At 32.5% G+C, this 27,102-nt stretch overlaps 1 protein-coding gene across 4 annotated transcripts in view; it reads right to left on the reverse strand.

The window, feature by feature from the left end:
• The window catches only part of LOC143057866 (uncharacterized), a 32,826-nt gene that overhangs the window by 3,021 nt on the left and 2,703 nt on the right, over positions 1-27,102 (reverse strand). Inside the window, exons 1-8 of one of the 4 annotated variants that reach the window (XM_076231303.1) lie at positions 23,488-23,536; positions 11,635-11,728; positions 9,973-10,125; positions 8,856-9,002; positions 8,232-8,304; positions 7,581-7,805; positions 3,941-4,038; positions 2,061-2,129 (exon numbers count right to left, since the gene is read on the reverse strand). In XM_076231303.1, coding sequence (XP_076087418.1) covers positions 2,061-2,129; positions 3,941-4,038; positions 7,581-7,805; positions 8,232-8,304; positions 8,856-9,002; positions 9,973-10,125; positions 11,635-11,728; positions 23,488-23,523 — 895 coding nt within the window. In that variant the 5' untranslated portion in view covers positions 23,524-23,536. Of the gene's footprint in view, positions 1-2,060; positions 2,130-3,940; positions 4,039-7,580; positions 7,806-8,231; positions 8,305-8,855; positions 9,003-9,972; positions 10,126-11,634; positions 11,729-23,487; positions 23,537-27,102 lie in introns of those variants that run through there. The other 3 variants (XM_076231304.1, XM_076231305.1, XM_076231306.1) reach the window with 3 other exon arrangements.

The following is a 27,102-nucleotide window of genomic DNA, read 5'->3' on the forward strand; positions in this document are numbered from 1 at the left end:
ATAGTCTAATTCGGTAGGTCACATTCGTGAAAAGGGAAAGGGTATTGTAGTTACGACATAAGGAACAAATCCGTTATCATCTGTGAAACGGTTATTCCATAACGGTCAACCAACTCGTGATGGCGTCCGTAAAATTAACGAAGGAATGATTTCAACATCATTATTTGGATCTCTTGGTTTAATAGCTTTAATGACCAGCAATCCTCTATCAAGGAAATCATGATAGGAAATACAAGCCCGGGAATATCGTATCAATTGGGAGATATATACTCCGTATACAGTCGCTGCTGGAATAGCAGTATTTAAAGTATTTGAACATATGAAAAATATCAAACATTAAGGTAAATTTTAAAAAGTTGAAGTCAATGAAAACTAACAAATTCAACATAATAAACTAACAGAACGATTGAAAAGCAACTGTCATATTCTGGACTTTCCCAAGCACCAATAGCCAGTCACACTTATACATTAAGGTTGGACGTAAACAAGTTCATACACACAGACTGTCCTTGTATATATATATAATTATATCTTGTTGTTATAGACTGCCTCTCCTTAAATGTCAACATGAATCTTTCATTGATTTTTTCCAGATCATCTGAAACTTATTTTGGTATCTGTGATGAGTTTACTTGTTATGTTATACACAAGTATTCAACATTTAAGCCCAAACAGTGACTAAATAACTATTTCTTTATTTAGTAAAAAGAAATGACCAACAAGGATATATATATTCTTAGTTAATGATGACAACTAAAAGCTGTAAACAGTTTTCTTTCTCTCTCTTCATTAGAATATATATAGGTGATAATCAATGAAGAATTTGCAAAGACGATCAGACTCAACCTTATAGCTATATAGGTTTGTTTAAATAATTATCTGGTTTATTATTTGTAACGGTATTCTATCGGTCACGTCAATCTTTAAGGTTATATTTTAATCTATAAAATGTGCATTCAAAATTATTCTTGGACTTAATTTTACCCAGTTATAACTATATACTATAACTGTACTAAGACTGTCATAACCATAAGCAGTGAATGATGAGTAGTAAAATTAAATGACTTTTCTAAAAAATGAAGCCATTCTCCTGAAAAGCAGGATTTTTCCCGTGGTAATAGTTAAAACAAGTATTATTCACTTTAAATTGAAATACAATATCTGTGACAGGCTAACAAAATAAGTTTGGCTTTATTTTATCAAACAGAATGTCCGACATAGGTCAAATTTTCTTGTTTAAAGATAGCTTTACTCGTATTTACTTATGTTTACATGACACGAATTACATATAGAATAATCGGTTCCAACGAAGATAACTACATCCGATGATACTGCTCCAATTGTCAAATGCATTTTTACAACATAATCCCTCACCACGATAGTGCTCGGTTTCTACAGGCAATGTTCTAATAAATAAATAACGTTTATTTATAGTTTGCAAACTATACAAACGAAGACATCATAAGCTCTAAACTGACCCTCAAAGGAACAGTCAGAAAAGCTAAACAAACCAAAATTTAAAAAAAAAAAAAAATTAAAAAAAAAAACAACGTCAATGATAAATTGAAAATGAATTGTTAAGATAATGTTAATGATATGTTTGAGCCAATGGTATTTTTCATTCCGATACTGTTTTTAAAATTGCTTGTTTTATTTAAGGGCATTTTTGCATCATGCTCTTTGGCACACAGTGATCATTTAAAAAACCCACTTACTAGTAAATTGATCATATAAAAATTCCCAATAAAGGTAAATATATACTTAGTATCTCTTTACATGGTATTCATAAACGTCATGGACAATAACAGATCAATGACCCAAACGATATCGATGGAAGATTGAAAGCGGTCAACAAAGTCAATTAAGTAGAAGTCTGTTGTAATTGCTTCCTTACTGACCACTGTCCATAGTAATTGCTCCATACTGACCATTATATCAATCAGCTAGGTTTAATTTGATAGAGAAACGGATAACTGACCTTACTGACCACAGTTCATAATAATTGCTGTATACTGACCAATATATCAATCAGCTAGGTTTAATTTGATAGAGAAACTGACCTTTATCCTGGTCTTTGAGAGGAATATCGTATGTTTTTCTACTAGATCTGCCACTCTTCCTATTGATTTCTGTAAAATATTAATTATTTATGCCAACCTTTATTTATTGTTTCATTATCCGATGCAAGAAACAACAGTTTAATGTTGTTCCTCTGACATTTGCTAAATTGCGTACCGTTGAATACCTTCCACGGAACAGATACTTGAAAATGAATTACAAGCCAAAATTGTCATATCTTAGGCCATATCTGATGTTTTATATACATGTAATTTTCGTTCAGTCACATTTTAGATATCACCGATTCTGCCAGGAAAACATACTAACACACTTTTTTTTAAATCCAAGAGATAAAAACAAAAGTCAAACAGATAAAATGCACCTAACGTTAACAGTTGGTTCTCATGTTTTGATGTTTCACCACTGTCTCAGGTAAAGGGAAGTTGAGGCGTTCACAAACGCTGCTACATAATTTATGTGCCTGTCCCAAGTCCAGAGCCTTGTATAATGTATGTCTTATCGTTAATTATGTTGTTACAAATAAACCATTAGTTTTCTCGCTAGAACTATGTAGAAGTTTTGATTTTCGGCTTTACTGGTTTGCCAAAACGTATAGTAGACAATTGACAATTCGTCGGCAAAAATTGATTGGTACTGTTGATTCATTTGTGGACGTGGATTTATTTTAGCAATATATTTGTGACATGACCTTGCAAAACATTTGATCTGTTATTTAGTTTTTATGTTGTTTTTTTTTCTTTGGTTTATATAGTAGGGTTGTTGTCTCCTAGACATATACCCCATTTCCATTCTCAATTGTATATCCTTCTGAAGACATTCATACGGTAAGTAGATGTCAATATTGAACCACATAGTGCACAAAGAGACGTTTATTCAATATACTCGATGTTTGTTCCTAATGAAAGAATGAATGAATGAATCACTGCACAGAGATCTACTTTAATAGACATCTAGGAAATGTTCAAGTGCTATAATGTTTCAAATGGTTTTGACATGTTACTCTGTCACAACATCTCTCTTTCCCTTGACACTTGACACAGAGTTTGCCTTGATTGTGGTATAAATTTCAATATATCATAATGAAGAACCATATACAAAAATGTATGACTTGCAGAAGATGCTCACCTATTCCGTGTTTGTTAAATCTTCCTTTTGTCCCATCCATGATTGTCTATTTTTAAGTGGACTTATCATAATAATGGTGATACACTTTGATTTTGCAAATAACAATGTTTCAAAATAATTGTTGTGTGATTGTTTGTTCCACTTTGGCAGAGGTATTGGAGTAGGATTGAGATCTCACAAAACATATTTAACCTTGCAACATTTTTGCGCGTGTCTAAAGTTCAGAACCTCTATCATTTGTTCTTGCACTTAATCCTTTTTGTTTATTTCCTCTATTCCTTTTTTTTATGTATATACTTCAAGACTTAAGATGCAGCATTATAACCGAAAAAGTATTCCTGTATGATGGTTTCATGGTTAAAAAAACAAAACGTATTTAACAAAATTTTGTATGAATGTAAAGTTTCAATAAAACTGGATTCTTGAATATTTGTATAAGTTTTGGATTTTTATATTAACTTTAACGAAATAAAGGCCAGAGGAGCTACATTATTGTCGCAATATTATGGGCAATATAAGGAAAAAACTTCAATGATCACCAAAGTAATGAATAAACCTTAAAGCATAAGATACCATATTATCACTTTGCGTCAATAATAGGCACTTGGAGACACTATGATAAAACTATAATGACATTAACAATAGTTCGTTATTCGTATATATTTTTAAGTTTCATGAATTATTGAGTATTTTATGTTGGTATATTGGTAAATCAAATGTAAAATTAACTACTCACCCATGCAACATTTTATGTGGACAGAATATTTGTTCTTGATACAAAATCCTATCGCTATGGGTCCAACAATAACTAATATCACAGCAGGAATAATGATACTGAAGATAAAACAAAACAGATATATAGAACTATTATTTTGGGAAAAATAGTTAAATCATTCACAAGAGTATATATGAAAATCTTTTAAACTCTGCCCTTTTCCTCTTTCCATTCGTTTATTTAACATCGACTTTAGATCAACCTCGCGTATATGTAGGGTCTATTTTTTGTGTATTTAGTTTTTCTATGTTGTGTTTTGTACACTTTGTTCATCTTTCGGTATTTTTCAGTTTTTGCCGTAGCATTTTTCGGTAGTTTTCAGTTTTTGCCGCAGCATTGTCTTTTGTCATTTTTTTACTTCTGAGTTTGACTACCCATTTGGTGTTGTCCGTACTGAAATCGCACAATTGAATATTTAACACAAGTTCCTGGTACAAGTTATAAAAAGAGAAGACAAAGTATGATTGCCAATGGGATAACTATCCATAAGTCATCAAAGGACAGGAAGACAAGTATAATTATTGTTTAGGAAAGTCTATTTAGAAGCGACCTACAAATATATATTAATATGATGGGATAATTTATCACAAATTTTGGCTTCCTGTAACATATGTGCAAACTTAAGTCTTAAAATAAAACTTGCACATATTCTACATATTCTACACTTAAATATAAATTAAACTCTTATGTCGGTACTTTGTGTGCATTTTTTTGTATATGTTTGTGCCTCTTATAGATCGACAGAGTTATGTGATTTACAACTGATATATCTTTGTTCACGCATCGTTGTCAATACAATGTAATTTGATGCGACTGTCATACAAGTGACAGTTTAGCTAGCTATGAAACCAGATTCAATCCACCATTGTCTACATAAGAAAATGCATGTACCAAGTCAGGACCAGGATAGTTGTTATCCATTCTTTGATGTGTTTGAGCTTTTGATTTTGCCGATTGATTATGGACTTTCCTTTTTGAATTTTCCTCTGAGTTCTTTATTTTTGTAATTTAATTTTTTAATGTTGTAATTATTTTCCAATATCCAAGATTAAGGGAATAAATGAGTTCACAATCATGTTTTACCACGCCGCTGTCTTCATGTGTCTGTCCCGAATCAAGAACCAGAAGTTCAGTTGCTGTCGATTGTTCATGCCTGTCATATTTATGTTTTCGTAAATTGCATTGCTATCAATTCGGCTGTTTGTTTTCAAATTTTTCTAGTCGGGGCCTTGACTGTCTGATGTAACGGTATGAGTTTTTATCATTAATGAAGGTCATATGGTTATATATATACATTTACTGTTTACAAATTTTGAAATACTAAGGCTTTTCTACCCCAGGCATAGATTACCTTAGCTGTAAAACTTTTAGGAATTTTGGTCCTCAATGCTCTTCAACTTCGTACTTTATTTGGCCTTTTTAACTTTTTTTGATTCGAGCGTCACTGATGAGTCTTTTGTAGACGACACGCGCGTCTGGCGTATATACAAAATTTAGTCCTGGTATCTATGATGAGTTTATATATAATCATTTATATCTTCGTCATTAAAACAGATGAATAGTTATCTCATTGGCAACCATACCGTAACTCCTAATTTCTTATCAGATGTCAACACGCCTCGGAAGATAAAGACACGGTTTTAAAGTATAGAGAAACATAACGATGTTCCATTCTGTTGTCTACAAATGATATTATTTTGGATTGGGTTAAATGAGGTCAAACAATTATCGATTTATCAAGTGCAACTACAACTACACACACCTACTGGAAGAAATCAAACATAAGATGAAAATTCCATTTTTTTCTGAACTGTATCTTTGGTGTCTATTCGGTAAATATAAAATTTGTTATTCCATTTTTTTCCCTTTTCATCAAAATTTATATATGTATATGTGTACTGTTTAAGTCATTTATGAACACACCGTCTTCATATTGAATTTTTTTTACTTTACACTAAATGATGCATGGGATTTTATTGCGACCCTTTCACAAGGTCATTAACATTGTTAAACTTGAGATGTTTTTTGCTGCTAATAAGTCTTATATGGTCCGAGACCACAATTATAGGGCATTTCTTTTAGACTATAAATAAAAATTAAAAAATCCCATTGTGCTTTCTCAATAAAAAGTTTACAGTGTGTTGTACTACTTTTGGGACAAATTATAACAAAATTATAGAAAACATCACCGGCTCTAAATCAAAATATGGACAATTTTATGTAAAGGGGTTTTTGAAAGCTTTTGATAGCTTACGTAGTGCTTATTTTTAACATTTTTCAGCTGGATCAAATCACTACTTTACTTTAAATTTGATGACCAAGTGTTTTGGTGGTGTACTTTCAACCCCGACCCCCTAAATGCTATTTGGGGTATAAAACAAGGCGAAATAGACTTCGGAAGGGTTTTAAAAATATTCGCAAGTAACACACTGTCAACACTTGGGACTAAATCAATGGACGATAATTGTTGACTCGGACCATATAGACGATATATACGTTGGGCATACATACTCATTAGCTTTGTATCCTTGGATAGATATTTTAAGGTGTTTAACCTTTTATTTGTTGAAATTCATATCACCCTTTTCTTGATTTCACTGTGTATTTTTTTTATAGAATGGAGTTTGTCTTGTATGTTTTATATGTCATATGTCAACGACCGACACTTTCCGATCTTCTGTCGCCATTCAACTTGTGCTTTTTATTTGAGATTAGTACATATATTACTGTACATTGTATGTAGTACAAGGAAACATTGTTAGTGCATCTGCGATCTTAACCAGTGTTTGATGGGATTTATGATACGAAGTCTTTTAAGTGTTTCTTTGCAGTGTTGTTTTCTCTTTCCTCGTTTTTTGACTTTTGTCATTGGGTTACCGATTTTCCTTGACTGAGGAGTTTTGGTTATCTCTTTGGTAATTTCCCTTTCTCGATTTCATTGCCACCAGAAACATATGAACTTTTTGAAATTAATATTTACACAAATTCTCCTCATTTGAGTGCGTCTATTATGTTGAATGCAAAAGAACTCATATTTATAATCCTTTATTAACCACGATTTGTTTCTCTCAATCGATTTTGACTTTTAACACCAGTAAACTGCTGTTGCCCTACTTAGTTTGCAGAAAGTAATAGTTGCATTGGCAATTTTTAGTGCAAAATAAAATGCGACGTTCTTACCATCATATTGACACTTTCAATAATTTTTTCAAATTAATAGGACAATTAGTTTCATGACACGACGGATGTCACATATGGAACAGAACTTTCTTACTGACCCTTCCTGAACATCTCAGATCACTCTGGTTTTTGGTTAGATTCCCCCTTGTTCAGTCTTCAATTTTGTATATTGTGTTTTGTTTACTGAAGATTTTTTTTTTGCCGTGGCAATGCGTTTGTTTTCAATATACATATGAGTTTGAATATCTTTTTCCCCCTTTTATTGAATGAATTTACTATGAGCAGTTATGTCTAATATGAACTAGGCGATGTCATTGGTGCATTGGTAGCAATTATGTCGAATATGAACTAGGCGATGTCATTGGTGCATTGGGGATGTATGACCTCAGTTGAACATAAATGAACATAAATATAGACTTACATAATAAGAAAAATATTTCTTTTAGTAAAAATATTTGATATTTCATCACTAGTTTTGGACTTGTATGGGATAGAATGCACATCAACTGTTGACTTTTCAAAGTCATTGTTTGAATAGTGTTTATGACCCTTTTCAGTTGAAGATGTAATGCGCATTAAAGGCCCACAAATTGCATCTGAATGAGTACTTCCGAGGCTTATTGCGTATCTGTTAAACGATGTACAACTGCAAATATAGAAAATACATATATCATATCAAAACATTTCAAAATACATGATCTTTAACTTCAAAATTAATCTAATGCTATATTCTTTTATTTGTCTAGTGTAACAACTCCTACAGGTAAAGCTGACCTAATCTGGTTTCGCTATCTTTTAATACCCCAGTGTACATACTTTCTTTACAAATTATAATACATTCCTCTTTGACGTATATTACCTCAATAATTTGGAAATCCATGCCTTTAACTTTTGTGCTTTTGGGGCGTTCCTGTTGAAGTTCAATAAAAACAAAACAAAAAATGCTTCAAACAAATCGAAGCAAAATTCATAGAACCGAGTTTATTCAAAGGCAACAGTAGTATACCGCTGTTCGAAAGTCACAAATTGCCAAATAGTCTTCAAAACATTTGTGAAAAATATATAAACTTACTTTGTTTTCTTGATACAAAGTTCAAAGCTTTTAGTTCTTTTGAAAGTACCATATGGACAAGGCACACAGTTTCCTTCAATAAAAATTAAAATAATGACGTATACCTTAATTAAGGGACTCTTTAAAATCAATAGAAAATTTGTATCTATTTGTTGATATACATGGTACAATAAATAATACCCCACATACCTCAATGTTTAAAGAAAAGGATTGATATAAACTACTAAAAAGAATTAAGTTTATGATAATCACAAATACCATTTGATTGATATAACATATAGAAGGAATAGTAGTAGTACACATACTATCAAACTGCGACACAAGTTTACCTATGTTCAAATGTCGTAAATCAATTAAAAGATACATTAAGGGAACAGACACAAAGAAATTCAGAAATCATTTGCAATATGGCTTGTGCAATTCCTCTGTTGGTCAGACGTACATGTATATCACATATTGTTTGATTGTTAGTGTAAACAATATTTTATTTAGAAACAGATGTATATACATCAATACAAAACATGAAAACAAGTGATAAGTCACTTATACAAATTCCTCTCCTTGATTTGTTGATTGTTGATTGCTTTACCATATATCATATAAGGGACTAGTAATACTACTTACCACGAATAGATAATTCTAATCCTTTGCCACATGGTTCCTCTACTAACTCACAATTATAAAAATTTGACCCATAATAACCTCTTGACCTATCACATTCACATGGAGGCTGATGAGTATCTGTTATTTTACCATAAACCATCTCTGCCTCTAGAAGAAGGTAAATAAGAGGAATTGACACGTGGTATAACATAATGTACTTGTATAATCATCTGTTTATGTGTACCCTTCCGAGTCACATGAATAAAATATCAGACTTTAGTTGCTAATGCATCATTTACTAGAACCAGGTCGATACCACGACTGGAACTGTTAGTCCATGAGAGTATGATCAGCTCAACAGGTAAAGCCTTGGTTTGAACAATATTTATAACATGCTTTTTCCATAAAAAAAATAATAAGACATTAAGGTTCCAAATACTTCAGTCAAAGTCAAAATGCTCATTTGTTACATTAATTCATTAATTGTTTTTGAGTTATACACCAACTGGTGAATATTATTTTTTTCATCGATGTGCGGTTTTCTTGATCTCAATACGTTTCTGGCTAAACCTAAGGAGCAATATTTTTATTGTTTTCAATCAATTTTGTTGTGTCACCATGAAGAAAGGGACCATATCTGGAAATTACACAGAAGGAATACCAATAATACTTTCGACATATATGAAATTGGAGGAGGTATACATTGATTACATGTTTTACCTAGATCAATGACTGATTTAATTAAACACAGATCAATATTTACATTGTTTAACAGGAAACACTGAGCAAAACCAATTGGTGACATTTGGAAACAGATTGCTTACTTAATGTTCTACACACCAGGAGAACAATGACAATTGTTACTGTAGTTTTACCTTCATACATGTTGACATATTTGAAAACAGATAGAACTTTTTGGGCTCTACCTACATGAAATGTAAGCCTCCGAAAATGGTAGTCACATTTGAAAACATATTGACCACTCATAAAAGCAAGACCAATAGAACATGTCGACATATTTGAAAACAGATCAATCTGACCAATAGAACATGTCGACACATTTGAAAACAGATCAATCTGACCAATAGAACATGTCGACACATTTGAAAACGGATCAATCTTTTAGTGTTTAATTTACCTGGTGGGCAGGACCAATGCATACTGTCAACACATTTGAAAACAGATCTGTCATTTTCAAAATATCGTGAATCAATCGTATCTACCATATACGAGCCTAGTGGACACGGATTACAAATATCTCTTGTGTAGTTCACGTGGCAAAATTCAAGTGCTGAAATAAATTATAACTTCTTTCATTTTATATTGAAGCATACTAAATTGTATTAAAATATTTTCCCGTCAGGAATTAAGGTCCTTTATTGTTACTTTTTGATTCGAGCATCACTGAATAGTCTGTTGTAGATGAAAGTCTGGCGGACACAATTTCTGCAGTGGTAGCTGTTGTGAGTTTATATATCTTATGTATTTGGTTTCGATGTTATATTTGTTATTCTCGTGGAATTTTGTCTGATGCTTGATCCGTTTCTGTGTGTGTTAGTTACATTGGAGTGTTGTGTCGTTGTTCTCCTCTTATATTTATGCGTTTCCCTCAGTTTTAGTTTGTTACCCCGATTTTGTTTTTTGTCCATGGATTTATGAGTTTGAATAGCGGTATACTACTGTTGCCTTTATTTAAGGATTTGCGAATTCAATTTTATCATTATTTTGTATTTTTGTTGAGAATTCAATTTTATCATTATTTTGTATTTTTGTTGAGAATTCAATTTTATCATTATTTTGTATTTTTGTTTTGGTTACCTTTCATTTTACTCCATCATAATTCATTTTATATGTTTAATTTTAAGTATAATTCAAATCATTTTGTTGTGAAAGAGTTTGGTCCAATTTTGTACTTCTTAGGCTTTATAAATATTTTGATATGAGCGTCACTGATGAGTCATATGTAGACGAAACGCGCGTCTGGCGTACTAAATTATAATCCTGGTACCTTTGATAACTATTGGTCCAATTTTTAAAGTGACCATCGATCTTAGTTTGTTACCCGAACGAGGAGTCCTGTGTCTACATTTCATGTATTTATTAAATCCATTGTCTCTATTTTAAATCATTTTGACCATTATTTCTTTTCTGTACAATTAAGAACGCCATTATTCTCTTTTGTCTTGATTATTTTGTCTATTTTATCTATTTCGCCATTTTTCTCTATTCTGAAACTTACACACTGACACTAAGACATGACCGCATCAAGGTTATTCTAGACGTCACATCACCACATCAAAGTAATTCTATAGACGTCTATTTAATTAGCATGCAAATCGTCTATATATTTAAAAGTATTTTATCTGTGTATCATTCACCACGGATAGATGTTCTACATCAATATGTCATTATTAGATGTTTTTACACACGATCAGTGCTATTTTTAATATGTATAAATATTTGATATTGAAAATATGATATCCAATAATATCAAGACGTACTGTTTAAAAATAGTGAAGAAAAATAAGATTAATAGCTCGAGTAAAAGAAACTATTTGTCACATATTCTTTTTTTTTTTAACATACAGATTGTTCAATCTAACCGTTGATGACAATACATATACCTGATTTATTGTATCGCACAATTTGAATATCTTCAAAAAAAAAACAATTACATAAGCTTCAGAAAATTGGCTAAATGGATATAAAAAGATGAGAGCCAATGAGACAACTCTCCATCCAAGTCACAAATTGTAAAAATGAACCCTTATTGGTCAAAGTAAAACTGAATTATACAAACCTCCCTGGCATTTGACAGATTCACACAAAACTGACCTCCCTGTTGAAGTATTGTAATGTTTTACCATCGCACAAGTACCGATTTGTAATAGAATCTGTAATTAAAAATCAGGTAATAATCCTTGATGCATAATTCATATTAACAAAAAGTAGAAAAAAAACCCAAATAGGAATGAAGACGATTTGTTTACTTTAATATATAATTCTTACAGCTGTCAACACAAAACAAATTTAATAAATGTGAAAAAACAACAAAAAATCAAAGACAAAACAGAAGAAACTCAACAAATATGTATGTAAACGAAAATCATATACTAAAGAGAAGATGCCTAACAAATGTGTAAGAGAACAAAAAGTCGGTAAAAAGCAGACAACATTAAAATAAATAGAAAAATGAAACTCGACAACAACATGTACAAGTTTATTGATTCACAAAATCTTAACAGGTTCAACATCATAAAGCCACAAATTCAGATAATACAAATGTATTCTAGTTCTTAATAAAAAAAAAAAAACTAAACAAAAGATCAAAACAAATGTACTTTAATTCAACTCCAAAAATCAAAAAAATCATTGCTGGGTATCATAAGAGCAGATTAATGTTAGGTTAGTTTTAATGACATTTTTAAGCAACATAAACTTGGTAAGAATCTTTAGTATGAGGAGATATTTAGTAAAATCTAAATCAGCTATAATACTGTCGAAGGACGTTTGTTCAATGCTTAGAGAACACCCAGAAGGTTGTTATTCTATTACTTTTAATATACAAACTAAACAGAAGGTTGTTATTCTATAACTTTTAATATACAAATTAAACAGAAGATTTTGTTCTTTAATAAGACACATTCCGTTTTGAATTTTCCTTCTGTAATTTTGCTATTTTACTTCAATATATATCAGCATGTCATTTGTGTGAGGGTCTTAATTAGGTTTACAGAATAGAGAATAATTGGTAACACGTGCAAAATATAGGACCAAAACAGGTATAAGCATACAGAGAATAATAAATGCTTAATTATAATGAACAGAGAAAAATGGATGAACACTAAAAGAATAAAATAATGAAGAATCGCAAACTAAGCCCCTCTTGTATGTAGCTACGTTACTACAAATGAGTATCCATCTTTATTCACATGGTTTTCTTTTCTTTTTTATTTGATAATCATGAAACTCGTTACATTATGTCATTTCTTATTTCCTTCATATTCCTGTAACTAGCTAAACTCTTTAGTTCATATAACCTTGTGCTATACATTTTGACGTAACATTTTTTTAACCCAATTTAACCAATTTTACTTTAACTTATGGTTATTGAATAATAGATACAATAAAATGTTTGACATGACAAATTAGACATTACAATGTCTGGAAAAAAGTAGACTAAATCAAGACTTAAGTCATCACTTAAGCTGATCGAAACGTCTGCTGCATATATCATAACATTAACACGTGCAGATCGAACCGTCTGCTGAAGAAATGATCTATGTTCTATATACAATTAGGTGGGAATCAATATGTCTACATTAATGATTGGAACTGAATGAATTAGCCGTATGTAAGAAGTTATATAATGACTGGCCGTCTAAGATTCCATAGTAAACACGATAGATTGAATTATTTCGTTCTAAGATCGTCTCGTCTGTGCTTAAGTAATTGAAAATAAGACAAGAAAAAAGCATTTTTTGTTATGTTTATGTCTTGATTATTTATTTTACTTTAGCTTCTATGTAATAACAGTTTTCCATTTCCGTAATTTCTAGTCTAATACCTAGAATCTATTATAATACCTTTTAGAGATAATATGGTTAAACGTTCATAGTTTACGGGTGCAATTAGGTGAGTAAGAACACTGACGACTTTATTAGAGTCTGCATGTGTTGATTTATGAGTTTGTGTTGCTTTCTAAGAGTCTGTGTTGCTTTCTAAGAGTCTGTGTTGCTTTATGAGTTTGTGTTGCTTTCTAAGAGGCTGTGTTGCTTTGTCAGAGTCTGTGTTGCTAAGAGTGTGTTGCTTCCTAAGAGTCTGTGTTGCTTTGTCAGAGTCTGTGTTGCTTTCTTAGAGTCTGTGTTGCTTTCTTAGAGTCTGTGTTGCTTTGTCAGAGTCTGTGTTGCTTTGTCAGTCTGTGTTGCTTTCTTAGAGTCTGTGTTGCTTTCTTAGAGTCTGTGTTGCTTTGTCAGAGTCTGTGTTGCTTTGTAAGAGTCTGTGTTGCTAAGAGTCTGTGTTGCTTTCTAAGAGTATGTGTTGCTTTCTAAGAGTCTGTATTGCTTTCTAAGAATTTGTGTTGCTTTGTATAAACCGATGTTACTTTGTTTGATTATGTGTTGCTTTGTAAAAAATGTCTCTTATGTTGTCATTTTCCTTTATATTGATGATATTGTGTTGCTTTCTTTCAAGGTTTTGTTTAAGTGCTAGACGTAATCTTAATTGTCCTTAGTGTTGCCACTTTCCCTTCAATTTATAGTATGTGTTACTTTGCTTGGGTTTGTGTTGCTCAACTTTAGGTTTTGATTTAGTGCTTTGTAAATCTGATTGTCCCTAGATAAGTGTTCTCATTTTCCCTCTTATTAATAGTGTGTTGCTTTGATTGGGGTTGTATACACCTTATCGCTAATCCCGGCTGACCCGGCCGCTTGAACTTTTGACGCATACAAAAATCACTTTTCCATTGTGGCGTCAGATATTTTGCTTTATGACGTCAAAATTTTACGGGAACCTGTGTGATATCCAGTAATGGCGGACAAATAGCGAAAAGGTGTATTGCTCAGACTAAACAAAGTTTCGATTTATTCTTTATAAACTTGATTGTGCCTAATGTTGTCATTTTACCTTCAATGTATGACTTAATTGTGTTGCTTTGTTGTAGTTCGTGTCGCTGATTCTTAATGATTTGATTTAGAGCTAAGTTATTTCTTTTGTCCCTCTTGTTTTTGTTTTTCCTTTAAGTCATGGTTTGTGTTGCTTGGTTGAAGTTTGTGTTACACAGGTTTAAGGTTTAGGTTCATGGTTAGTAAAGTTGATTTTCTTAATTAGTGTTTTCATTTTTTGTTCAATTTTATGGTGTGTGCCGTTTCATTGGAGTTTGTGTCGCTCATTATTGTTTTTTTCAGCATTGTTAATAAATATTACACTTATTTCGCTTATATATTAAGGCATTTTTTGGCAACATTTAAATTTTTTAGGTCTAATGTTTGATATTTGAAATTGTTCAAATCAAAACGCCAAAAAAATCTCAAATATGAGAATGACTATATGATGCAGACAACAGCAGAAGGTCACCAACACAACAGGTCTTCAATGCAACGAGAAATTCTCGCACCCAGAGGCGTCCTTCAGCTGGCCCCTAAACAAATATATACTGGTTCAGTGATAATGAACACCATATTAAACTCCAAATTGTACACAAGAAACTCAAAGTTAAAATAATACAAGACTAACAAAGGCCAGAGGCTCCTGACTTGGGACAGGCGCAAAAATGCGGCGGGGTTAAACATGTTTGTGAGATCTCAACCCTCCCCTTATACCTCTAGCCAATGTAGAAAAGTAGTAAACTGCTTTATAATTCCTAATCTGAGAAAAAGTTAAGTTTGTTTTTAAAGAATGGTCAATGATGCTCCAATATTCCCTGTAATAATTCACGTCAACCAAGAGGAAATGCTAAAAACAAATTATTAAACAAAAAAATATAAGAGTGCGCATCAAGACACTCATAATATTTACCGGATTTTTTATCTCATAAGCAACACGACGGGTTCCACATGTGGAGCAGGATCTGCTTACCCTTCCAGAGCACCTGAGATCACCCCAAGTTTTTCGTGGGGTTCGTGTTGTTTATTCTTTAGTTTTCTATGTTGTGTCATGTGTACTATCGTTTTCTGTTTGTCCTTTTCAATTTTAGCCATGGCGTTGTCAGTTTATTTTCGATTTATGAGTTTGACTGTTCCTCTGGTATCTTTCGTCCCTCTTTCATAAGAAAGGATAAGCATGACAAATAAAGCATGCGCACCTGAAAATATAAATGATCGCGTTCGTTCATAAAGGAGGGACGAAAGATATCAGAGGAACAGTCAAACCCATGACTAAAAATAAAAAGACAAACAGACAAATAAAAGTACCGCAGACACAATATGGACAACTAAAGACTAAGCATTACGAACCCCACCAAAAACTTGCGGGTGATCTTAGGTGCTCCGAAATGGTCCAGCAGATACTGCTCCACATGTGGCACCCGTCGTGTTGCTCATGTTACTACAAATCCGGTAAATAGGCTTATTCGGTAGGACGCATTCATGTAAAGGGAAAGGTAATGTAGCTACGACATTAGGAACATATCCGATATCATCTGTCAGACGGTTATTCTATAACCGTCATCCAACCTGTGATGGCGTCCGTACAATTTACGAAGAGATGAATTCAACTTCACCTTTCGAACTATTGGTTTAATAGCTGCCATGTGAGCGGCAATCCTTTATCAAGGAAATCATGATAGGAAATGCAAGCACGGAAATATCGTATCAATTCGGAGATGTATACTCCGTATGTAGGCGTTGCTGGAATGTTGCTACATTGAAATGGAAAGTTAACAATTGGGAAGCTGAAATTATAACTTTTGTTGTAAAGTTTTGTTTTCAACCGACCCTCATTGTCAACAATTTTGTGTAAAAAAAGAACGAAAAACAAATATGTAACACATAAACAAACGACAACCACTGAATTACAGGCTACTGACTTGGGAAAGGTACATACATAAATAATGTGGCGGGGTTAAACATTTTAGCGGGATCCCAACCCTCCCCTAACCTGGGGCAGTGGTATAACAGTACAACATAAGAACGAAGTTTGAGTTATCCCTCTCCATGGCAAAATACTTTTATCTACGTTTGCCATCCTTTTAAATGAAATAAAGTAATGCAAACTTTTTCAATTTGTCTTTAAGTTTTAAATGGGGAATACTTGTGTTTAGTAAAGAAAAGTCAAATGCTTTAATACTATGGCAAGATGAGAGAGTCTTAGAATGTATGTTCTCTAAAAGATCTTTGGAATGTTTTAGTATCCACATCTGATTCGCGTCATCTCTAGAATAAGCAGTTCCACAATAACTTTGGAGCCCGGCTTTGATTGCTGATAAAGTAGATGTTAAAAATTAATAATAAGCGCCAAACTTACTAAGAATCATGACAAATCAAAACTAAAAACCACACTCAAGTTGACATTAATTTATTCTCAAATTGTAGAATTGTGCACGAATATAGTATCGATTCCTCTTCCTAATCTTGTAATTAAAGATGTAATTTAGTTAAAATGCAGTAGAAATTAAACATTAAGGGGGAGGGGGGGGGCGGGCTACTCCGTAGTTCGCTTTCAATCGAATCAAAATTTAACACGAGATTTCTTGAATTACCAGACACGCTGAAACAAAAGACCTACCGTTTCTAACTAAGGATAAGGATAACTTTAAAAATGAATGGTTATGTCGGTGTTATGTTTTCGGCCATGTTCTAATTTTTTTTTTAAATTGCCGATTATTACAAAGAACACTTAAGTAGTGTTATCTCGGAATAAACAGATTAACTTGGATTATCAGTCACGACATGACATATAGAATTTTTTTCATGGTCAATAAACTGTTTGAAGCGAATGCTTAAATTAATGATTGATTTACTGACGCCTTAATAGTAATTTGACTGGACAAAACAAGTGTGGTATCAGAGATATAATATTGGTATCATTGACAATCAACCTTTAAGTCTATAAATGATGGTGGCATGGTTTTTCATGAAGATGACTCGTAATTTATATTCATAAAGATATGGTAATTCATTAGAATGAATAATTTTGAACTGTATGCAATACAAAGTGGAAATTTAGAAATGTCAAAGTTCTAAAAGTTAATCTAAAAAAAAAAAAACAAAAAACAAAAAAAAAACAAAGCACGTTTTAAATGATATGAAAATGAGGAAATAATATTGCCAATAAGACAACTATGTATCCACCAAAGTTCAAATGAAGTGGATGTAAGCGACTATAGACAACTTCATTGAAAATGAGAAAAACTCATTCCTTATAGTTAGCTATAAAAGGCACCGACATGAAAAATTTGAAACAATTCAATTGGTTGTTTTCAATTTGTGAGGATCTGGATAGGGTGTACAGAATATAGAATAATGGACCAAATCTACAGAAAAAAAAAAATGAAAAATGAAAAACAAAAAATAAAAAAAGTGAGAAAAGAGAATAGAGAATAATGGACCAAATTTACAGGAAAAAAAAGAATGAAAAATTTAAAAAAGTGAAAAAAGAGAAAAGAGAATAATGGACCAAATCTACAGAAATTTAAAAACAAATAATTAAAAAATAATAAATAAAAATGGTGAGAATAGAGAATAATTGCAAAAAAATATATATAGAATACAAAAATAAATATTCTTAAATTAACATCCTTCCAAATCATCCCCTCAATTGTTTCCTTAGTTTCTTTCTTCATCATTAGTGACGACGAAATTTTCCAAATATAATTCTCACAGGAATAGAAAACTGTCTGAATATTTCTACAAATAAGGTTTATAAATTATTTCTGTTCGCCAAGACAACCCCATTAGCTTAATTGTCCGAGTAAGATCGATCTTTGGAAATGACCAGAAAAAAGGTCATTTATTACTGTGGTCAATCATGAAGGCAATCCTATAAATGAATTATCCGCTCTCCGCTTGTAGTAAAGAGAAAAAAATTGTCAAGTATCCAACACCCAATAAGTAATGTCCATTTATTTAAATGTGCGACCGCTAAATTGATTATGACCATTGCGCGTCTTTTCCTCGTACTTTTACGGTGTCAAATATTCATTTACACTGCATTATCAGATATTGAAGCCCTAGTTATGACTGAATTTAATGTTCTGTATACAGTTACAGTGAAACCTGACTAAACCGAATCCTATATAAACCAAAAACATGCATAAACCAAACATGTTCGTGAGCACCGTCGTATCAAATTATGTGCGTTGTGAACCTGGTAAAACCAAACAAAATCTTAAGTCGCGAGGAGGTTCAGTTTAAACAGGTTTCACTGTATATGAACGAGCCAATAAATTTCAGGAAACCTTTACAAAGTTCAACTTTTTAATAGATTGAAGACTGTACACAGATAATTATTTGGTCCATGTTGACAAACTTTTGGGATTATGGATATAAGGGGTAAAAAAGTATAGGGACGTGGGATATAGTAAGTAAATTTTGTTTAGAGTCGGTATATATATACATAATAACAAGCAAATCATGAGCTCTGGTGAGCTCTTTAACCGACTATTAGAAGGGATATAAGGGATCAACATGTTGTATGTGGAAAAAAGAAAGAAAATAAGTTGGGAGTGGGATAAACATTGCAAGATAAGCTGGATTTAGCAAGTCAGCACCTTCGTGTCCAGCTATTACATGTAATAACTTAATGTTTTTTTGGTTCTAATTTTTATTCTTAGAATTTAAAAAAAAAACTTTTGTATTGAGATGTAATTCCACCAAATCATGGTACAATGTACGCCACGTCACATCCGGTTGTATACGAAAATAGAAAGACAAAAAAATTTCCCATGAATTTGACAGTTGGAGGTAATTAATGCTACATGTTTGCAGTAAAACATTTTCTGTGTCATAAACATTTGTCTTGGGTATTTCAAAGCACCATTATTTATTTTTTTCCGGGGTTTCTATAGAATATTTTGGAAACTGGAGCTTACATGGTTACTAAAGATTGTACACAGGTTAAATAAGGGGGACATTTCATTGGTAATTTTCCAGTGATGGTTATTTCTTTATATGCAATGACATATTATGTGAAATGTTTTCTATAGTACTGGACAGGCAAAAATTTACTCATGCCAGTATTTCTTTATTTGAAACAAAAATAAATTCTGCACAATTTTTAAATGTAATAAACACTAATAGGGGGAAATAATTGCTAGTATTACACCTTGATGATATTAAATACTGTACGTTAACTCTTTTTTCAAGCCACAAGGAATTGAAGAGCTTGACACATGCATTGTAAAATATACACCTGTCTATTGTTGAAGACCGTAAACAACCGTCTAGATGTTCTGTTTTGTCAATTGTGTTGCTGTCTTATACACTATATTTTGTCTTATTTTAGTATTTTGATTTTTTTCTTGTCATCACACTGTCAGTTCGTTTCTAACTTTAAGTATCCCTTTTTTATTTACCGCCTCCTTTTGCAATAAACCATATTTTCAAAATTTCTGAATGGAGAACAGAAGTGAAATGTTGTCAAAGGAACTCAATAGCATAGGTCAAAACGTCAAACAGCACCATCGCAAAGGTACTCGATAGCATAGTTCAAAACGTCAAACAGCACAATCGCAAAGGTACTCCATAGCATAGGTCAAAACGTCAAACAGCACCATCGCAAAGGTACTCGATAGCATAGTTCAAAACGTCAAACAGCACCATCGCAAAGGTACTCGATAGCATAGTTCAAAACGTCAAACAGCACCATCGCAAAGGTACTCGATAGCATAGTTCAAAACGTCAAACAGCACCATCGCAAAGGTACTCGATAGCATAGTTCAAAACGTCAAACAGCACCATCGCAAAGGTACTCGATAGCATAGGTCAAAACGTCAAACAGCACCATCGCAAAGGTACTTGATAGCATAGGTCAAAACGTCAAACAGCACCATCGCAAAGGTACTCGATAGCATAGGTCAAAACGTCAAACAGCACCATCGCAAAGGTACTCGATAGCATAGTTCAAAACGTCAAACAGCACCATCGCAAAGGTACTCGATAGTATAGGTCAAAACGTCAAACAGCACCATCGCAAAGGTACTCGATAGCATTGGTCAAAAAGTCAAACAGCACCATCGCAAAGGTACTCGATAGCATAGTTCAAAACGTCAAACAGCACCATCGCAAAGGTACTCGATAGCATAGTTCAAAACGTCAAACAGCACCATCGCAAAATGAAATAAACAAAAAGACTGTCAAAAAAAGACATATAACAAACTTACGAACGGGCACCATAAACTTAATCACAAAACGTGGTTGAACTCAGATGCTCAGGAAGAAAAGTTATTCCGAACATATAATGGTTTACTTTTTTAAATTGTTATTTGGATGGAGAGTTGTCTCATTGGCATTCACACCACATCTTTCTATATCTATAGAAAATTGTAAAAAGCCGAAACCTCAAAAATGGTCTACATGCATGTGTTTAATCTTTTGCATGTTTTGGAAGTTGTCCCCCTACTGTAAAAATGAGAGGGTTTAGATATTTATGTTTATAATTTGATGACCGTCCAGTGTCAACATGCAACTATGGAACAACTGAAATTCTATTCTATTTTACACCAATTCTAGTATAGATCTTTCTCAAAGAGGACACTGATTAAGAATTCTATTGTTTTTTTTAAAGTTATTTAGATTTATAAAATTATATTCAACTTGTCACTAGAAAATACTGGCAAATCTATACTTATTATCAGAAATTAAAGTGTACCGGTTAACAGACACATGCCAATTAATATTTCAAATCTTCATAGATTGCACTTAAGATACTGCTTTCTTATCCAGTAACACGATATTTTGTACAGAAACTAATTAGTACAGCTAGGTCACGTTTACACCGAGAAAGAAATAAAAACAAACAAGCGGCCATTGAGAATTCAAAAACATCTACCGAAATATCATAAGCATTCGTCTGCATGCTAATATTATGATTAGGTTCAAAAACATGCGATCAAGATCAGAAAACAAAATAATGTTAAGTTCTGCTTATGATTAAATTTAAAGTTTGCATCTGTTTTACGTTTGTTTGTTATTTGACGGTTTCAAAGACGTGGAACGATGTTGAGTGCGTCTCGGTAAAACAACAACCGCAATAAAACCAGAGCAGACAATTAAATAGCAGGTACCTAAAATTTTGACACTGACAGCTAATTAAAAGTACGAAACTATTTATACAAAAGCCAAGTCATGAAGTCCATTAAAATATACATTAATACCAGAGGAGTATACATCTCTAAACGAGAAATGTGGAGGTAAATCGTTTTTTTCATCACTGACGACTGCAACGGAGAAACGCATGTATACATTTTTGTTTAGGGGCCAGCTGGAGTACACCTCCGGGTGCGGGAGTTTCTCGATGTATTGAAGACCCATTGGTGGCCTTCGGCTGTAACTAGTCATGGTTTGCTCACATACTAAAAATCTGCCCAATATCTAAAAGCATTTAGAAAAAAGGTCTGTATAACTGTGATTTTTCAAAAATGTATCATAGTCCAAAGCCCGAAATTACAGCAAAAAATTGCAGAGCGGAAGGAAACTTAAACTTGATCTGTAACTCATCATGGGTAACTCACATACTATAAATTAGTCCTATATTTGAAAGCGTTATGAAAAACAGTCTGTATAACTGTGATTTTCAACAATTTATCAAAGTCCATAGCACCCAGTTTCGGCATAATTTAGCCAAGCAGAACAAAACTTAAACTTGATCTGTTACAGTAACTCATCATGGTTAACTCACATACCAAAAATAAGCCCAATATTTGTAAGCGTTTAGAAAAAAAATCCGTTTAACTGTGATTTTTAACAATTTATTAAAGTCCAAAGCCCGTAATTTCGTAAAAAAATTAGTGGAGCGGAACAAAACTTTAAACTTGATCTGTAACTCATCATGGTAAACTCACATACCAAAAATCAGCCCAATATCTGAAGGTGTTTAGAAAAAAACTCCGTATAATGGTTTGTTGTGGAATGACGGAATGACGGAATTACGGAATTACGGAATATCGGAATTTCGGACAATGGTAAAACTATATGGCACTGACAACTTCGTTGCGGGGCCATAAAAATGTATTTCTAGGCGTGTTTTAATTAGGAGACTATAAATATCCTTTTGTCTGGGGATAGATTTACGTTGCTTTTTTTTCTCATTTTGCGTCTTCTTACAGTAAAGGTAGCACATAACATATCAAAGGTACACAAGTGAGAGTGACGCGATCAACGATTGTTATTTACTAATATTTAAAAATCGACAAGCAGTTAACACCTATGACTTTTAAACACTTTAAAATTAGAAAGAAGGCTTTAAACGAGTTAAATATAGATAGGCAGATGTGGTGTGAGTGCCAATGGCCGAGTTCACTTGAAACTCTTCAATCGACTTCAGAGTTAATAGATTATCACGTGTACGCACTTGAGTTGATATTCGGAACAACTCTAAGTAACTCTAGGATAAGGCCCTGACCAAGCATAAAAAATAAAATATTCTCATTGGTTTGACGTCATTCAAGAGTTTCTCGAGTTTAACTCTGGCTCGGTGAGGGTTGGAACCAGGGTATGAGGGGTTAACTCGAGTGGTTCAAGTAAAATCGTTTTGTTGAAACCCGAGTAAGTAAAGTTAACTGGAGAGTTTCAAGTGAACTCGGGCTATGAGACAACTCTCCATCCAAGTCACAGTTAATAAAAGTACACCATTATAGGTCAAGGTACGGTCTTCAACACGGAACCTAGGCTCACACCGAACAGCAAGCTATAAAAGACCCCAAAATTACTAGTGTAAAAGCATTAAACATAGACAGGCATTTACAATGTGCTTTGAATGAAAAGGGTCATATTTTTATCAGACAGTTTTACTTATCTTCATAGCATTAGCTAGTACTAACCAAATAGCTCATTACAATCAAGTATATCAAACGCACTTTAACTTTTTATCTGTTTCAAGATAAAAATGAGATGTGGTATGCTTCCCAAACGAGACAACTATCCTCGAATGTTTTATGTTTATTCTAAGTTTTATATATATCATTTAAGGTATCTTTCTTTATGTTCTCTTTACCTACCGTATAACGAATCAAAACAAATCCAGATTTTAACATTGAGAATCCCTCCATTATTGAGGCCCCTCATGGGGGGGTCCTAGTAATCACATAATCACAATTTTTTTGCCAATATAATCACATAATCATTAAATATTTGCTTATCTTTAGTAATCAAATAATCATAAACTAAAAATACAGTCCTAGGTAATCAAATAATCATGAAATATTTGGCTTAATAATCAAATAATCATTAAAAAAACGGCCAACTAATCACATAATCAAAAACCCCATGAGGGCCCTCATTATTTGGCAAACATGCCTATTTAAATATAACAATACCATAGTGTATTTCGTGCGTTTATAAATAAACTTTATTTAAAATTTCCTCAAGCAACAATAATATTTACCGCTTTAGTTGCATTTAATTCACATTATATTCTCGATAAAGAGTGAACGCGGAAATTTTAATGTTCACTTTCTTCATAATATTAAATTATATACAACGGATTGCAACAAAAGAATTTTATCAAGATTTGAAAGACAAAAAATATTTCTTTAATTTGTAAAAATGACTTAACTTATTCAACGTGGAATTTTAAATATGTTAGGCATGAAAAGATAAAACTAACGTGTGTATAAAGAGGGGGAGATTTATAAACAGTCTTCAATTTTATCAAGTTTAATAGTTATAAGTATAAATGACCACACTTTAGGCTGCATGTTTAACTTCGTAGTATCAACATTTTAAAAGGTTCACATATGATACTTGAAATCACATTTGTTATTTTTTTTGCAAAGGAGTGAAATTCATAAAAAAATCATCTTTTTAAATACTAGTGTAGCTTCATGCGAATTTTACTATGGAGCAGGATCTGCTTACCCTTCCGGAGCAAATGAGATCACCCCAAGTTTTTGGTGGGGTTCGTATTGCTAAGTCTTTAGTTTTCTATGTTGTGACTTCTGTACTATTATTTGTATGTTTGTCTTTTTAGCCATGGCGTTGTTAGTTTATTTTCTTATCTATGAGTTTGACTCTCCCTCTGGTATCTTTCGTCCCTCTTTACTATTACTGATTAATTTCAACTATTTGTTTTACTTTTTTCATATGACCAATCTTTTTTTCTTTTTGTATACTGTGCATGATTTAAATGAGTAGAAGTAGAAAGTACTAGACGGTGGTTGTGTAAATGAGATAGCTATAGAAATATGTTTTCCATAATAGATAATAGTATGTGCCAGGGGCGGATCCAGCCATTCAAAAAAAGGGGGGAATCCTAACCCAGGACAGAAATGGGGGGGGGGGGGGGTTCCATCTACATGTCCTCATTCAAATGCATTGATCGTCAAAAAAGGGGGGTTATCAGATTTCTTGCCGATTGTCGGTGGTTGTATCGCCATGCAAACAGCCAAGTACTTAATTAAAAGCCTAGTATAATTATATTAAGACGCGTGGAGCTACATGACCAAGAGAGACCAAAGAGACCATCTAAGCCATCGACTGTTCATAATTTGTGAGGATATATGGTTAAGGATAGGGAGAGATGTTTTATTCCTAAGGACAAACACTTATTGTATACTTGAAAAAACCCCTGCTTTTTAAATATAAACATACATAAACAAGAATTGTATTGTTTTATCGAAGTTGTTTTTATATCCCTCGTCTTTACTTACAAACGATTAAATTAACAAAAAAAACACGCCCCCTCTAAAGTGTTTTTCATTTTTCCTGAGAGAGGTGGCACTAGAGATATTAGAACATCACGAAAGGTTACATCACATTAGATTTCAATGTAGATTGATTAAGGATTAATATTCTTATCTTTTAAGATAAATTTAAACAATTGCGTGTAGACAAATATTTTAGACAATATAGACAATTGCATGATTATTTTAGTTTAAAAATTTCTATAATATTGAAAGGATGGATTTGTAAAATGGCAATTATAAATTGAGACTGCGTGGTACAAGAAAACGAGCATTAAATCCGACTTTGTTATTTAATTGGTAATTTTTTTTTAAGGAATGTAGATGTACCCCGTTGGGCCATATGTGTTGGACACACACGAACATCACTCTTATTATGTTATTAGTGTAACCTTTAAATAGACATTAACCACACAACATGTTCAACAGTTCACATAAAAGACATGTAAAGGTAGGCAAGATATTCATACATTACTATCGCATAGAAACAGACAATGTCAAAGTACTGAACCTTCTGACATAAAATAATGTAACCCTAAAATAAAAAAAAAGCGGTGGCTGTACTTAAAAGTAGTTTTTATAAACCATCTTCAAAATAGGGGCACAGGTACAATTTCTGCTCCCCCTTTTTAAGGGCATACGATACAGTTTTGATCCCTTATTAAAAATTTTATGAAAATTTGCATAAAGGCTAATTTTAATCTGATCAAATCATTTATGTTATAAAAAATATACCATCATGTGCTACTTTTTGAGTGAATTGAGGTTGAAAGTTCAGATACTTCCTCAAAATTAGGATTTGTGGACGTATTTTTCCTTTTCACAGAAATACATAACGTTTTTGTTTTGCAAAATAAACACAGACCATTTTTTATTAAATTATTTGCATTTTTTTCTATATAAATGTTCTATAAATTTGTACATTATATTGTTACAAATAACTCTTATTTATCAAATGTTCATGAACGTAGGAAAATAACGTTATGTTTTGCTCTATATTAATCAATTAAAAAAAAAAATGCACTATTGACTTATTCATGACATAATCTTCATACGTAATCAAACCAAATGTCAGTTTAAAAACAGGGGATCATGAACTCGTTTTTAAGTTAATTCAATTTTAATGATAAAAATCAGTCGAAAACTGCATCTTTTCTACGATTTTTAAAGTCACAGTTTGACGTCGCGAAAATAACAATTTACGTTAGCAACGTTATTACCTCCGCTGTAACTGACTGTATCGAATGCCCTTTTGAAATTCAATTATTTTCGCGTTTTCTGTATTATAAGAACATTATACAGAGATATATCTGTGACCGCTGTGGATAGTAAACTTGGAATTAATATTATAGTAAATAGTAAAAAAACAAGTTATTTGTGCATATTTATATGAGGCCCCTCATGGGGGGGTCCTAGTAATCACATAATCACCATTTTTTTGCCAATATAATCACATAATCATTAAATATTTGCTTATCTTTAGTAATCAAATAATCATAAACTAAAAATACAGTCCTAGGTAATCAAATAATCATGAAATATTTGGCTTAATAATCAAATAATCATTAAAAAAACGGCCAAGTAATCACATAATCAAAAACCCCATGAGGGCCCTCTTATATGTTCTTTTAATACATAAAAACACGAAAATAATTGAATTTAAAGAAAAAAACAAAATAACGGATTTTGGGAAAAAAGAGGAGGTCCAAAAAAATTGTCCTGTCCCAAGTACCTAGGAGTAGATATTAGAAGCGACCTAATGTCATGTTAAGTTTCTAAACAGGTGCAAATAATTGATAATAGAATATCTACTAATGTTTTATACCGTATTATAGGAGAACCGTGGTGTAGTGGTTAGTGCATCGGACTACAAACACAAAAGTTCCGGGACAAAACTTCAGGGACTTAATTTTCGTCTCTAATTTGACACCA

The sequence above is a fragment of the Mytilus galloprovincialis genome, chromosome 13 (assembly GCF_965363235.1).
Source record: "Mytilus galloprovincialis chromosome 13, xbMytGall1.hap1.1, whole genome shotgun sequence".
Classification (NCBI taxonomy): domain Eukaryota; kingdom Metazoa; phylum Mollusca; class Bivalvia; order Mytilida; family Mytilidae; genus Mytilus; species Mytilus galloprovincialis.